Genomic DNA, 15,263 nt, shown 5'->3' on the forward strand with positions numbered 1-15,263 from the left:
AGTGATTGTAAGCATTTAAAATTTGGAAGACTTCATGTAAGCATCCAGATTTCTGGCTTCCTCTGAAAAAAAAATAAGATCAGGAAACATTGGAGCCATGTTCCCACACACCAACAGTGGTTTGGAGCTGAGAAACAGCTACTCTGTTTACTTGGAGCAAATGCATTTGAGGATGCCACAGTCCCCACCACTCCCTATTGCCTAATACCTCATCTACTTCACTCATTTACATTACCTGCCTTTCCCTGTAGACACTGCCATTACAACCCCTTAGAATTTTCTCCATATTGAAGAGTCTTAATCTCTTCTTAGGCTCCTTTGAGAACATGATGAAAGCTTTGGACTCTCTCCCAAGAAAAGTGTTCACAATTGTACATATATACTGTATTTTACATGCGATTGCACGAAGTTCATAAACCACTTAGTGATTGATACTTACATCTATAGGCTAGTTGTAGGATGTTTGAAAATATATACTGCTCTTGGTATTCAATAACTAGTGAGATTTTTGCAGTCTGGCTGTTTTGGGTGCTAGCTCAGCCTTGCAACCCTCAGCATTCCATTCACATAGCCTAGCTGCTTTTTGAAGGTGTAGCACAGGTCTGGAAATTTCTACAATTTTCCTTCACCAAATCCCCAGCAGTTAAACAGGAGTTAGAAAGCAGAACAACTACCCATTCTTTTGACATAAAGTGATAAAATGATCAAAGATTCAAGGGACATGAACAAAGCAGAATGGAAACGATGATGCTATATTTGTGTTTTAAATTGTCAGATTAAAAGGAAAAAATAGTAACAATATGAAGGCAAGGTTATGGGGAAATGGGCTCATTCATTCACTTTCAGTTACTGTATAATTGGAACAAACTTTCTGGGGGCAGTTTGGAGCACGTTCTGACCTTTCCACGTAGTATTTCTACTTTGATGAATTTACCGCAAAGAAATAACCAGAGATATGTTCAAAGATTTAGGTACAAGGATGTTCATGGTAACATTTTTTTAATAATGGTGATAAATTATAAGCTGTCTAAATGTATGTTATACCTGTAAGTTAGGATTCTATGCAACTATTAAACACTTTGTTTTGGAAACATAGTTAATGAAGGTGGAAATGTTCCTGATACAATATAAAGTAGAAGGATAAAACAAATTAAACAACAAGATATTGTGTACAATCCAAATTTTATTAAAATGTATATACATTTTAAGAGTTGGGATCAAAACCAAATGGCTAACAATGATTAGATCCTGATACTAAGAAAAAGTGATTCACTGAGCTTTCTTTGCATTTTCAAGGCAAACACACGTTAGTTTTGTTTTGTTTTGTATTTTCTTTCTTCCTTCCCTTCCTTCCTCTCTCTCTCTCCCTTCCCTCCCTCCCTCCCTTCCTTCCTTCCTTCCAGAGGAAGAAAGTAGGATGGATTCTGCTCTGTGCTCCTCCAGCCTTCCCTCTGGTAGTTTCCCTCCCACTCTCCTCCCCAGCTCTGCTCCCTGTTCCTGCAGCTCAGCACCACCTTCACCTGGTGTGTGGTCCTTCCCCCAAACCCTGCAGTGGTCCTCAGCCTCCCCACCCAGCACAGAACCAGGAGAGTAAAGCAGAAGATGGCTATGGAAAATACACAGGAAGAACAGTTTTCAAGTTTTGAAAGCCTTTATAAATCCAGCAGGTCAAGAGCTTATTTTATACATTTATTAGGACAAAGGAGAATACATGTTGGAAGTGGGAGAGAGTTGAGTGAGTGCCCTAAGGATACATAAATTAGTGGTAGAGACAAGCAAAACTGAGACCTAAGACTAATGATCTGTGCTTATGCATAATCTTGCATAACACGTAGGAAAAAATCCTCTGCCATCAAAGCCTCTGCTGATGTAAAACTACTTACTTTATAGCTGTTTTAACAGAAAGAATATCTCTTTATGTGATGAGGAGGATCAGATGTCACATTATTCAGGGAAATTTGAATATACAGTGGTTATGAGATGGTATCAAGAAATTGTTGATAATTTTGTTAGCGGTGATAATGGCATTTAGTTACATAAGAAAATGCTCTTTTATCAAAAGTGTGTGGAATTATGTAGGGATGAAATGACATAATGTCTGGAATTTGCTTTAAAACAGAAAAAAGAAGGACTTCTCTGGTGGCACAGTGGTTAAGAATCCACCTGCCAATGCAGGGGACATGGGTTCGAGCCCTGGTCCGGGAAGATCCCACATGCCACGGAGCAACTAAGCCAGTGCGCCACAACTACTGAGCCTGCGCTCTAGAGCCCGCAAACCACAACTACTGAGCCCATGTGCCACAACTACCGAAGCCCATGCACATAGAGCCTGTGCTCCGCAACAAGAGAAACCACCGCAATGAGAAGCCTGCACACAGCAAAGAAGAGTAGCCCCCCGCTCGCTGCAGCTAGAGAAAGCCGGCACACGGCAACGAAGATGCAATGCAGCCAAAAATAAAAAATAAAATAAATTAATTAAAAAGAAAAGAGAGAGAGGAGGCACAATAGACATAATCTCAAGGCATTTTCAGAGGCGGATAGTGTGGGCACCAACAGAATCCTACCCTTAATTTACATCCTGAGGGACACACTCGTGCCATGTGCAGAATATCAGTGCTTAGGCTCTGTTAACATTAGGGTCTGTAAGCTGTATTTATATCACATCACCAGGGAAATAGCAGGGGAAATGGCTTTTGGCCATGCCTGAGAATTGTGGCTCTGGAAAATCCTGGCCCATTCTTATCAGCCAGTGAGTTTAAATTCAGGTCACATTTTCTTTGATATACAAATTATAATGACTGGAGCCTCCAGCACAGGAATGGAGCAGCTCCTTGGCGCCTGCTCCAAGAAATTCCCTGAGCATCTTTCCAGAATGCTGTCTTACTCCCCTGATGCAGAAGCTGCAATGACAACCATTTGATCTCACCTCCAGGGGCAAAGGTTTTCCATTACTGGTTTAACGAAGGCTTTGATTTAAACAGTATTTATGAAGCAACAGCCAGTATTTATTAAGGCTTAGATATAAACAGTATTTATTAGAATATATGTGTGAGTAGGTTTCCTTTCAAGCAGGGATCTGGAAGCTTTTATTGTAAAGGGCCAGATAGTGAATATTTTAGGCTTTTGAGCCATACTGTCCCTACCCAACTATCCAACTGGTTATCACAGAAGGGCAGCAGTCAGTAATATGTAAATGATTGGGCCTGGCTGCGTTGCCAATAAAATGTTTATTTACAAAAATCGTAGGAGACCAGCTGGCAGCTGACCTCTGGCGAGATAAATTTAAGACTAGATTCTAACTCTCAAGATACAGTCTAATTGGGATGGAATCTGAGTGACAAACCACCACACCAAGCAAATACTACTCATAAGAAGTGAAGACACACAAGAATGAAGGATGGAGCAGATAAAGTGAAGTATCAAGGTATTTGGAGACTCCTATTTTTACTTTTGTTTAATATTTTTTAAAATTTATTTTATTTTTGTCTGCGTTAGGTCTTTGTTGCCACGCAAGGGCTTTCTCTAGTTGCGGTGAGCGGGGGCTACTCTTCGTTGCAGTGCACAGGCTTACTGCGGCGGCTTCTCTTGTTGCAGAGCATGGGCTCTAGGCGCGTGGGCTCAGTAGTTGTGGCGCACAGGCTTAGCTGCTCTGCAGCATGTGGGATCTTCCCAGACTAGGGCTTGAACCAGTGTCTCCTGCACTGGCAGGCGGATTCTTAACCACTGTGCCACCAGGGAAGCCCAAGATCCCTATTTTTAAATTCAGACTTTGCAGGTGGTGACATACTGGGATCGTCTAGGCTGGGGAGGGCATTTTTTTTAAGGATACGTATTCATTTACTCATAATCGGCTGTGTACCGGGAAGCTGTCCCACACCCTCCAGTGGAAAGAATCATGGCATGTGCCTCCCTGAAACAGGTTCAGTTTAATTCAGAAAACACTGGTTAACTGTGTGAAAACAAACTAACCCTGTGAGAGGCTGAAGTTCCTACCATCCACCTGGTCATGGATCCCAGGTCTTCTGCTAGCCATGCAAGTCCGTGAGTCCCCGTGTTGGCCAGAAGGTATAAGAGTTGAAGACTCACATATCACTTGGCTGTACAGCTTGCTATTAGGTAACTAAGAGCATCCAATATCAGCTTCATCTATGGGGGAAAGTATGCATGCTTTTCTTGAAACATTGGTGGCTTTTTTTATATAGTTTAGTCTCTACGAAAATTGCCTCTTCAAGATGGATTATAAATTTAAAACTTACTGCTGGAGCTTAAAATCACACAGGCTGAGAATGAACATCTTACCTCATTTGCACCATCTGGAACCACTGGACTCTTCCTGCATTTCAAGAAGTGCCTCCTTTCTCTTTTCCCAGATTTGTTAGGGAACCAAGAAAATAAGATGGCCTAAAGAGCTTTGCACACATGAATTAAACACTCCCCTAAGACCAACAAGAAACTTTTGTCGTGTTAGAACACAGTTATTGAAGCCAGAGGACTTATTATATTAACTGGGTTTCTACAACGTGTTTTCTCCAAAGAAGGAAGGGGTACATTGTATACATAAGGAATGGAGTTCCCATAATGAATGTGCCACTGGCCACAGTAATAAAGAGAAAAGCAGGAAGAGTATTCCCTGCTTCAGTCTCTGACATAGTGAAACCCAGAGAGTCCACCCTGAATGAGCTTTCCTTTTGCCTAAACCAGTGCTGCTAGACTGGTTCACAGCTCTGTTCAACTGAGTTAACCTGGTTTTGTTTCTTAAAAAAAAAAAAAAAAAAAGGAGTGAGCCTCATATACTTGAGTCACTTTTCCACAATTGCCTCAATTGCCTCTCTTTGTCAACCTAATGTGAAAGCAAGTAGGTTTTGCCATTTCTTTGGGACTTCATTCTTTATGAGGGCTTCCATGTCCTGTAAAACTTGTATTAAATAAATGTGTATACTTTTCTCCTGTTAAAAAAATGAGTGAGAAATCATGCGAGGATTCTAAGGAACCTCCTTTGTGGAGTACATGGATCTGGGAAACGACATTCATTCATTCATTCATTTCATCTTCAATGTCCCAGGCTCTGTGCTGGGCATACAAGATATAAAGAGAAGTCCTGTCCCTCAAGAAAGGGAAACTACATTGCAGTGCTGTGTGATAAGTGCTTTGTGGGAATGAGGACGGGGAAGGGACATTGGGTGGAGTTTTGAAGAAGAGATAGGAATCAGATGAAGTAAGGCAGGCATTCCAGGCAGAAGAAAATAGCAGAAGGCATGGCATCTTGGGAGGACAGTGAGACTTGGACTGGAATGCTGCAAACCTGGGGAGGAGGCATGAGAATGGAAGGCTGAAGGCATGGCTTCATGTGATTTGTGCGCCTTCCTGGGAGGTCACGTGAAGCAGGTTAGAGCAGTGACTCCCACCTGTGTCATTATCTCCAAAGGAACACCCTGAACAAGCGAGGAAGTATTGTTTAAAAGAAAATTCAGTGACAGTCCAAGATGGTAAGGCAGACTTTATTCCATCATGGTAGGTAGAGGTACCACTGCAATGGGATTTTGCAGTGGAGGAAAGAGAGTGGGTTCAACTCCAAATGAATACAACATGAGCCACTGGGAGTTGATAGCCAAGAAACTGAGTAGTGAGAACAGTGGATGGAAGGTTACTGTGAGGAAACGTCGGAGGTAAGCAGGATTCTGCCTAAACTGACCTCTAACAGGATTCTTGCTGGAGACAGGCCAGGTTAATCAGATATCCCCTGAGGGGTGGTGGAGAATGAGGAACCTGATTAGATATGGAGAGTGATCAGATATTGAGGTATGGGGGCTCTGGTTAAACTGATTTAGCAGGGTTCTTGCTAAAACTAGATTTTACAGTGAAGTCCACAGTTAGGCCTAGGAGAAGGTTCAGGAGCCTGACTAAAGTGTGGTCAAGCAAAGAATCTTTGTCAGTATCAATCACAGAGGAACAGGAGAGTCTACTGGTTAACAGCCAGACTGCCTGGGTTTGCATCCTGGCTCTGCCATTGACTAGCTGTGAAACCTTGAACAATTTACTTAACGCGTCCTCAACTGTAAAATAGGGATAATGATAATACTATGTCATACTGCCCTGGAAGAGCTATATAATTTAACTTACTCTTTTTTGTCTGATACTATCAGAGGTTTCTAGACAGTCCCAACGTTGGCATCAGAAGCTACAGGGTCAATATTAGAATCAAGCCCACACAGGTGAGTTCACACAATGCGTTCATTCTGGAAATGAAAATAATAGGAAAAGGCTTGCTCTGCCAGCAGTGTTAAGTTCCTCAGCATACAAACAGCCTCTACCCAGATGCCTGAGCTACCAGCTTTGTAAGGTAAGGAGAAGCAAAGAGAGAGCTCGGTAATAATTAGCTTGCGGTAGAAAGCCAAAAAAGTCTCACTGAGCTGTTAGTTATCCTGATGTCAAAGCACGGACTTTGAAGAGAGCGGCTGAGCTCCTTAGATCCTCTGAGGTGTGTTTAATGCTTATTGAACAAGAAGCCTCCTATAAAAGCTCATTCAATCTTCTGAAAAATTGGCCCAACTACAAATACCACTGTCCTCTATGATATTAAAAAAAAAAAAAGTTAAAACAGCACCTGGATTGCTGAAGAACCAGGAGACCAGCCCATTGCTTCTTGACAGATGTTTTGAACATCAAATGTGGACCTGCTGACAAAGGCTGCAAGTGAGAGCCTTTAGTTCATTTGCTGGGGACCATTTTCTTTTTTTTAACTTCAAAGAATAGTCTGGGAGGTGATAGAACCTATTTCAAGGCAGTTCTTTTTATTAATGTCTCTAAGGAAAATAGATGTCATAGGTGAAGCGTGCACAGAAATATATTTTGCATGCTCCCCTCTGCCTTTACTCTTTCCCCCTTTTAACATCCCAGGAGTATTAATCCAGGCCCCCCTGAATCAACAAAGTGAGAGCATAGCCAGCCTTGTTTTCTCCGGGGAATGAACTTACTTCTTTATCCTCATAGCAACCCAATGAAAGTAAGTAGGACCTTACCTCTCTATCTTCAGAGATGAGGAAACAGGAGATTGAAGAGAGATTCAGCCAGTTTTCCAAGATTACACAGATCATAAGGGCAGCACCTAGGACTGACGCAGAGTATCGGGCTCCATTCTGGAACCTTCTGCTGCCTGGGCACCAGAGCCTGGGAAGAGGTGCCTGGGGGCAGGCAGCCATACATAGGTTTTCTATTTTACCTTAAGTGCAACGAGAGGCTTATACCTGCATGTGAAATGGCCTGATTTATGTTTTAAAAAGATCTCTTTAGTGGCCATGTGATGAAGGAATACAGAAGGATTATGGTAGGAGTGAGGGAACGAACAAGTTAACACTTGCGTAGTGCCTTCCATGTGCCCAGTGACACATTTCATATTGATCATTTCATTCAATAATAACGGAGGCTATTGACTGAGTAAAATTTAAGTTCTAGGCATGCTATAGGTACTGTTTCTGACCCTTACAACAGCTGTACAAGATGGGGTTGTTCACTTTGCTCCTCACAATTACACTTTACGAGGTAGAGGCATTTAAAACCTCCATTTTAGGGACTTCCCTGGTGGTGCAGTGGTTAAAAATCCGCCTGCCAATGCAGGGGACACGGGTTCGAGCCCTGGTCCGGGAAGACCCCACATGCTGCAGAGGAACTAAGCCCGGGTGCCACAACTACTGAGCCTGCACTCTAGAGCCCACGAGCCACAACTACTGAGCCTGCGTGCCGCAACTACTGAAGCCCACGTGCCTAGAGCCCGTGCTCCACAACAAGAGAAGCCACCACAAGGAGCCTACGCAACACAACGAAGAGTAACCCCCACTCGCCACAACTAGAGAAAGCCCGCGCACAGCAACAAAGACCCAACGCAACCAAAAATAAATAAATTTATTTTAAAAAAAAACACCCTCCATTTTATAGATGTGATCCCAGGGGGTCCTACCGAAGCCCATACTTGTTTCTCCATGTGCCGGTGGCCTCTCTGCTGGTGATGGAGAGACAGGAATCCTCTGGATAAGAGGATGCCCCAGTGCAATGAGTTTCTTGAATGATGTGTCCATTCACAATTGTGAAGCACCATCAGATGCCAGACCCAAAAATCTTCCAGTAACAGTTAATTCTGATACCTTAATGGCAAGATGGGGAGAGATCATCACGAAATTTTGTTCTCAGGTGGGTGGTAGCTTAATCAGAGAGCTCTCAGAGGAGTCTTTTGCCCTCAGTTGTTTATCTTTAAAACACTATTGTTTAGCCCACGCTTCCTTTGCAGTGTTTTCATAAAAAAATTCTAGTAGATTGTTACTGCTTTGGTCAGGAGCCAGCACCCCAGCTCATCCAAGCCTCCTCCGGAGGTGAAAAAACAAGTGTGGTTTCTTAAAGAGCTAGCAGGTGCCCCTAAATTCCAAGGACTACCTCTGTTTCTAGGCCACAGCTCAGCCTCAAAACTATCCCTGTTTTTAAAGGACAATCCTGGACTCACTGGTAACTGGACTTGTTAAAGAAAAGAAATTCGGTGATACTTGTTAAAGATGGTAAGGCAGACTTGACCTAGGACCATAAAGACAAGTGTAGGGACCAGTACAATGAGATTTTGCAGTGGAGGAGAGAGACTGGGCTCAACTCTGAATAGAGCATGGAAATGGGAATTTATAGCCAAGGAGCAACGGGGGTGGGGGGCACGGGATGGATAATTATTAAGAGAAAACATCAGGGGTAAGGGGGATTCTGGCTAAACTGACCCAATAAGATTGATGTTGAAGACAGGCCAGAGTAATCAGACATCATCTGGGAGATGGTAGAGGATTAAGAGACCTGATCAGGTGTCTAGGATGATCAGATATCAAGGGTAGGGGGTTCTGGCTAAACTGACTTAGCAGGGTTCTTGCTAAAACTGTATTTTGCAAGGAAGTACACAGATGGGCCTAAGAGAAGGTTCAGAAGCCTGACTAAAGTGTGGCCATGCAAAGAATCTTTGTCAGAATCTGGCACATCTTGAAGCTGCCTGCTGCGAGTTGCTTCTGGTCACCTCAGCCTGGTGACACCTCTGGCTCCTCTGAAAGCCCATGGTTCCAGATCTCTGCACCAGTGCTTTACAGAGCATCCAGTATTTTTTAAATTTCCAATCTGCATGGATCAATAAGCTTTGTAAACTATAATAGAAATGAATTACTAGGAAGAAGATATAAAAAACAAAGACACACAAAACACTTGCCCGACTTTTTATTATTACATTCAACAGACATAAAATTCTGTTCAATTGCTATAAACTTTCAAACACTTACCTTTGATTTCTGTGCAGATCCTGTTGCACCTGCTTTGCAGTGTATTAGTGCACAGTTCCCTCTCATTTGTCAGTTGCTAAAGGGCAGGTGTTAGCTTCCAGAAGAATTGAGTTTTGGGAGTGGACCGTAAGGAGAGGCGGTCCTCTAGACTTCACCAGGCATGAGGCGTGGCCTGAAAGCCAGGAATCCAGGAGGCTCTTTAGAGTAAAACCCACCATGCTATGGTGATGTTTCACCTGTAAGAGTTTTAAATTTTTGAAAGTATTTTTAATTGTGGTTAAAGTACACATAACATAAAATTTACCTTTTTTTTTTGCCATGTCCTGTGGCATATGGCATCTTAGTTCCTCGACCAGGGATCGAACCTGCACCCCCTGTTTTGGAAGCACAGAGTCTTAACCACTGGACCGCTAGCGAAGTCCTAAAATTTACCATCTTAACCATTTTTTAGTGTATAATTCAGTGGCATTAAGTATATTCACATTGTTGCATAACCATCACCACCACTCATCTCCAGAACTCTTGATCTTGCAAACTGAAACTCTGTACTCATAAATAGCTCCCCATTCTCCTTTATCAAGGGGGCCATATTCTCAACCACTGTCTCATACTAGCCCCATGCATGTGCTACAAAATCTAGTCCAGCGCTGCCCAGTAGACCTTCCTGTGATGGTGGAATTGTTCTCTATTTTTGCTGTCCATTGCAGTAGCCACCAGCTACATGTAAGAGAGCACTTGAAAAGCGCTGTCTTCAGAGTCCAAGGTCTGGATTAAGTTACCATTTGCAGGACAACATCCATTGAGCTAGACCACACGTTCTCAACAGGAGCAATATGGCCTCGAGGCAGCAAAAGCTGGTTCCTAGGGTGGAGGGGGGACTTACTCTTCTCATGTAAAGAGCACTTATGTACATTTAGTACGTGAACAGATGAACTGAACAGTTTGTGCTATTAAAATTTCACGGGATGGCAATGAGGAAAAAATATCTAAGACTGGAGGAGGGGCGAGTGGGGTGGAGCACACAATAATGAAAAAAAAAAGAAAAATACTAAGATGTTCTCACATGTTCTCACATGGAGGTCTGTTATGGGTGAAAAGTATTTTTGTTGGCCGCTCTGGGAACCATACCAAACTGCCCTGTATGAGTGGTTTTTAAGATTACCTGCCAAGTTCCTAATCTCTTACACAGGAGTGGATCTTTGAAATGGGCTCACTTTGTAAGGAGAGGAATACCAATAAGAAGTGCAGTTTTTTCTGTCACATGGAAAGCATCGAGTACAAAATTCATAAAGCATCTTATTTAATACACAGAGGATCCAGAAAAGAATAAGCCTCTGGCCTTAGAGCACTATGGTCAGCATGGTGATGGAAAAGCACACCAAGAGATGATGGCTGATCAGGTTTACCGTTATCCTCTCCACCGCCCCTGTGCTATCAAGGTACAGGTTGCACTGAATTTCTTTTTTTAATACATTTATTTATTTATTTATTTTTGGCTGCATTGGGTCTTCGTTTCTGCACGCGGGCTTTCTCTAGTTGCGGCGAGCGGGGGCTACTCTTCGTTGCGGTGCGCGGGTTTCTCATTGCAATGGCTTCTCTTGTTGTGGAGCAGGGGCTCTAGGCGCGTGGGCTTCAGTAGTTGTGGCACACGGGCTCAGTAGTTGTGGCTTGCAGGCTCAGTAGTTGTGGCGCACAGGCTTAGTTGCTCCGCAGCACATGGGGGTCTTTCCGGACCAAGGCTCGAGCCTGTGTCCCCTGCATTGGCAGGTGGATTCTTAACCACTGTGCCACCAGGGAAGCCCTGCACTGAATTTTGTAGCATATTTAAGCTTGAGTTTATTCACTCAACATTGCTGAGCACCCACTAAATGCTGGATATTCTGGTAAGGTCTAGAGATTATGCTGATGTCCAGTATGGTAGCCATTAGCCACATCTGGCTATTTATATTGCGATTAAAATTAAGCAGAATTTAAAATCAGTTCCTCGGTCACACTAGCCACATTGCAAGTGCTCACTAGCCATGTGTAGCTGGGGCTACTGCAATGGACAGCACAAACCAAGAACATTTCTATCATCACAGGAAGTTCTACGGGCAGTGCTGGTCTAGAATTCTGTAGCACGTGGATAGACCCAGTATGACATAGTGGTTAAGATCTGGCCCTTGGGGTCAAACCTGGGTTGGGATCCAGCTCCACCACTCACCAGCTGTAGGACCTTGGCATGTCACTTAGCCTTTCTGAGCCACAGCCTTCTCTGTAAAATGGGAGTAATAAGGCCTAGCTCATGGGGTTATATAGTAAGCATAAAAGGAGATGATGCACTTAACGTGCTGTCATTGCTCAATACACAGTGTCTATTAACATTTTCATTTTTATTATAATTATCATTATTACTGGCAGGTGGGGTGTTTAGACCACCCATCCAGACATTTTATATTCATGTTAAGTTCAGTAATGTTCCTGTTATAAAGGTTTTCAAATATTAGGCTGTTTCCCTGCATATGTTCCCTCCCTTTATGGCAGTCACCCAACCCTCATCGTCAACACTGTTAAAAATTGTTGAGAACCTGGATTTGAGTGCGAATGCTGCCCGCAATCAGTGGTGGCTAGAAAGTTAGAGTGGTAACTCTAGAGAGGTGGAGAAGTGTGACTGTTGATTTGAATACACTTCTGATATATCCAAGAGAACTGTAGGACCTAGGTAGATTTGAGAAATGGGGAACAAAGCTCTTCCTGAAAGTAACTACAAGAGAGTTGCTGTACTCCAGCAGAGAGGAGCTGGCTGACTGCTTTGGAGGCTGTATTTGTTTAAAATATTTCCACCAAGAATCTCATTATTATGAAGCCTTTTATTGCCAGCTGGGATCTAGAATAAAAGCAGAGGCACCAGCCCATGACCAAATCATTAAGACAAATTAAGACATATCCATATATGCTGGAAACAATTACCCACATAGATTTAATTCGTTTCACTGCTGGAAGAAAATCCTGAGCGGGGGGGGGGGGGGGGGGGGGGGGGGGGGGGCATGAAACACATACCTGAGAGCAGTTCTGCAGCCACCCTGTGAGCCTGTCACTTGTCAGCGCCTTAGGGACTGGGAGATGCTTAAATTGGATGTCTGACAAAGGACAATATATCTGAAAATACATCTTCTGTTAGATCAGGGATACAGGTGTTTGTACAGGTTACTTGGAGTGCTGTTAAGTTGGTGATTTTCTTTTTTTTAACCCACCATTATTGTTATGAATAATTATTATAATTGTTTATCAAAATAATGTATGGAGCTCAAAAATGGAATAGGAACATTTTATAATCAAATAATACACTTAGCAAGCTTATATATTTGCATTATTGTTTGCTCTTTTTTAAGAGACCAAAGCTAAATATGAGATAGTTCATTGATTTCTGAGTTGTAGCCTTCAGTGTCTCTTAATTTTTTTTTGTTATTGTTTCTTGTAGAATTATTGTTTTTAATGGTCTTAACATTAGGAAAAGAAAGTCTGCTCAGCCTACCACATTCTTTTTCCCAAAGAAAGAGAATAGGATCTATCATCCAGGTTATTCTAGTATGTGACTGCTGCAGTATACCCATCATATGGTAACTGCACAATCTTGCTCCGGAGGTTGGTTAATGAGCCCTTAACAACATCCTGGGGTGACTGCTAGAGGCCAGAGCCCCTTCTCTCAAAATATTAACTTCATAAGGAGCAATCAACAGCCAGAGGAATGGCGTGTTTAGAGTGAGAGATGACTTTTTCTGTCATCATCATCATGATAGCTTCCTTACAGATTTTTCCTGTACGTCAACTATGTACGATTATATTTGAGGAGCATAATCCCCTAGTCACTTAAAAAAAATGGATAGGCCTTTTATAGCATGAGGAGTGAATATAAAAGCTACTTGTGCTTGCTGATAGCCTGCAGGTTTACGACCTTTTCCTCCGGGTTGTCTCATGACAACCTCTTCGTTTTTCCTGCTACCCTGTACTTCAGGTTTTGCAAACAGTTATGGAACAACTCGTGTGTTGAAGACTCAAAAATCACTTTCTATGGTGATGGTTGGATTCAAAATGTGATTCTCATTTTGGAAGTCGGACAGGGTAGTCTGAAACCTTCAAATGACGGTTTGCTGAAAGATGACTTGGTCGCTTCTGAACCTGCCTCGTGTCCCACGTAGAAGCAGTCCAGTTAGAGAGATGCATCATTTGATTCCATTTATATGAGCATCTTTGATGGAACGCAGAGGTTTCTAGCAAGGAGGGATGTGTGCCTTCCACCTCTACAGCTATCCTTGGCACTCTACACAACCATTTCAAGTCAGGTAACATTCAGTCATTTTACTGGCAGCCAAAGACCATCTGAAACTAGATCTAACAATGTGGTCCTAAGTCTCTTTGATTACCTGTGCCCTCGGAAATTTTTATTTATATCCCAACTCCAACTGGGATTGTAGGGAGTCTCACAATCAAAGCCATACAGAATAAGGTTGTAAACATAAAAGCAATTTAAAAATCATGAAAAGAAGGAAATTTGCTAGCCAGGATGGATAATGAAATTACTGTGATTTATTATTGAATTTGGCCCTGAGATTGTCTAAAGATCCATCATTAAGTAGATGATTAAATACCTGTGGTACAGCCACATGACAGAAGATTATGTAGCCTTTAAAATTATCTGCGGGGTGAATTTGTAACAATAAGAAAAGATGCTTATAATACAGTATTTAGAAGAGAGAGGATTAAAAACTATCAAATTATCTCAGCCATGTTTACAAAAAATTGAGAAAAAAATATGGGGATAAAATTCACCAGAATATTGACTACAGCTGATGACATGAAATGATTTTTGTTTTCATCTTTATGTTTTTTCTTTTCTTCAGATAATTACAATGAACATATATATTATAATCACATGTAAAAGTTATTTTTTTAGTTGACTCTGAGATTCCTGACAAAAAAAGGCAGAAAGGGAAACAATCATGAGTTACATGGTTTTTATTATGTGATGAAAGAACTTTCTCAGTTCTTCAAGGTAAACTTTTCCTTGATACTGAATCCCAAAAGAATGTTGAGTGATAGAATGTACAAATCTTGATAAAGGTCTTAGAGCGGATGCAGAAGGGGGGACTCCTTTTACTGTCTCATGACCCCCCCCCCAAGAGCAGCCAAAGACACAGCACTCACTATGGGCTAAAGTAGTGGGGATTAGCCAGAGGGGAACTTGCCTCCCACTAGGCTTCTGTCTCTTAATTCTGCATTTGGAATGTTGAAGTGGTTCTTTTGCCCATTGCAGTTATTCAAACAAAATGTGTGAGATAGGCCTAGCAGATGCAGACACAGCTCTCAGCTCTTTTTTTCACACCTTGAGGATTGAATCACCACCAGTCCTGGAAATTTTTTTGAGTCATATAATTTGATTTCTCCCCCCTTTTCAGGTGTTGCTGCACTGGATTCCAACATATCTGGAAAAATCGGTCTACGTGCTGTCGTGTATTATTTCTGTACCACTGTCATTGCTGTAATTTTAGGTAAAGTTTATTTCTGGATCCTTATTTTTCTGTATAATTGTGACTTTCCAGTTAAAAGTAGTTGGCTTTTAAAAATGCACAGTTTTTTAAAATCAGAAAGTACAATTGTCAAACTACTATGAAGCTTTTTGGCTTGAAGTCAGCACAGCACATTTTATATGAACAATATAATACTGACTGAATTTCAGCCGTGGTACTGCTTATTAGTGTCTCTAGTAAGAAACAGAAAGAGGGTGACAGTTCTGTGCCATATCTACCTTATCAGGTAGAAAGAAATGAAGCCAAGAGCTAATATAATCTTTAAACTTGATAATTAGTCTATAATAGTGGCTTTGAGTATAATTATAAAGTATTTCCAGAAAGACAGCATTTCATTACATTTCAAATTTCATGCAGTAGCCAGAGCTAACAGAGTCTTGCCAAGTATACATTCCACTTGAAA

General features: G+C 42.0%; 1 protein-coding gene across 1 annotated transcript in view; it reads left to right on the forward strand.

Annotated features, from left to right (window-relative positions):
* The window catches only part of SLC1A1 (solute carrier family 1 member 1), a 61,524-nt gene that overhangs the window by 26,320 nt on the left and 19,941 nt on the right, over positions 1 to 15,263 (forward strand). Inside the window, exon 3 of the mRNA XM_082842195.1 lies at positions 14,729 to 14,821. Within this exon, the coding sequence (XP_082698321.1) occupies positions 14,729 to 14,821 (93 nt within the window). The remainder of the gene's footprint in view (positions 1 to 14,728; positions 14,822 to 15,263) is intronic.

Source organism: Leucopleurus acutus, assembly GCF_964270905.1.
Source record: "Leucopleurus acutus genome assembly, chromosome: 7".
NCBI lineage: Eukaryota > Metazoa > Chordata > Mammalia > Artiodactyla > Delphinidae > Leucopleurus > Leucopleurus acutus.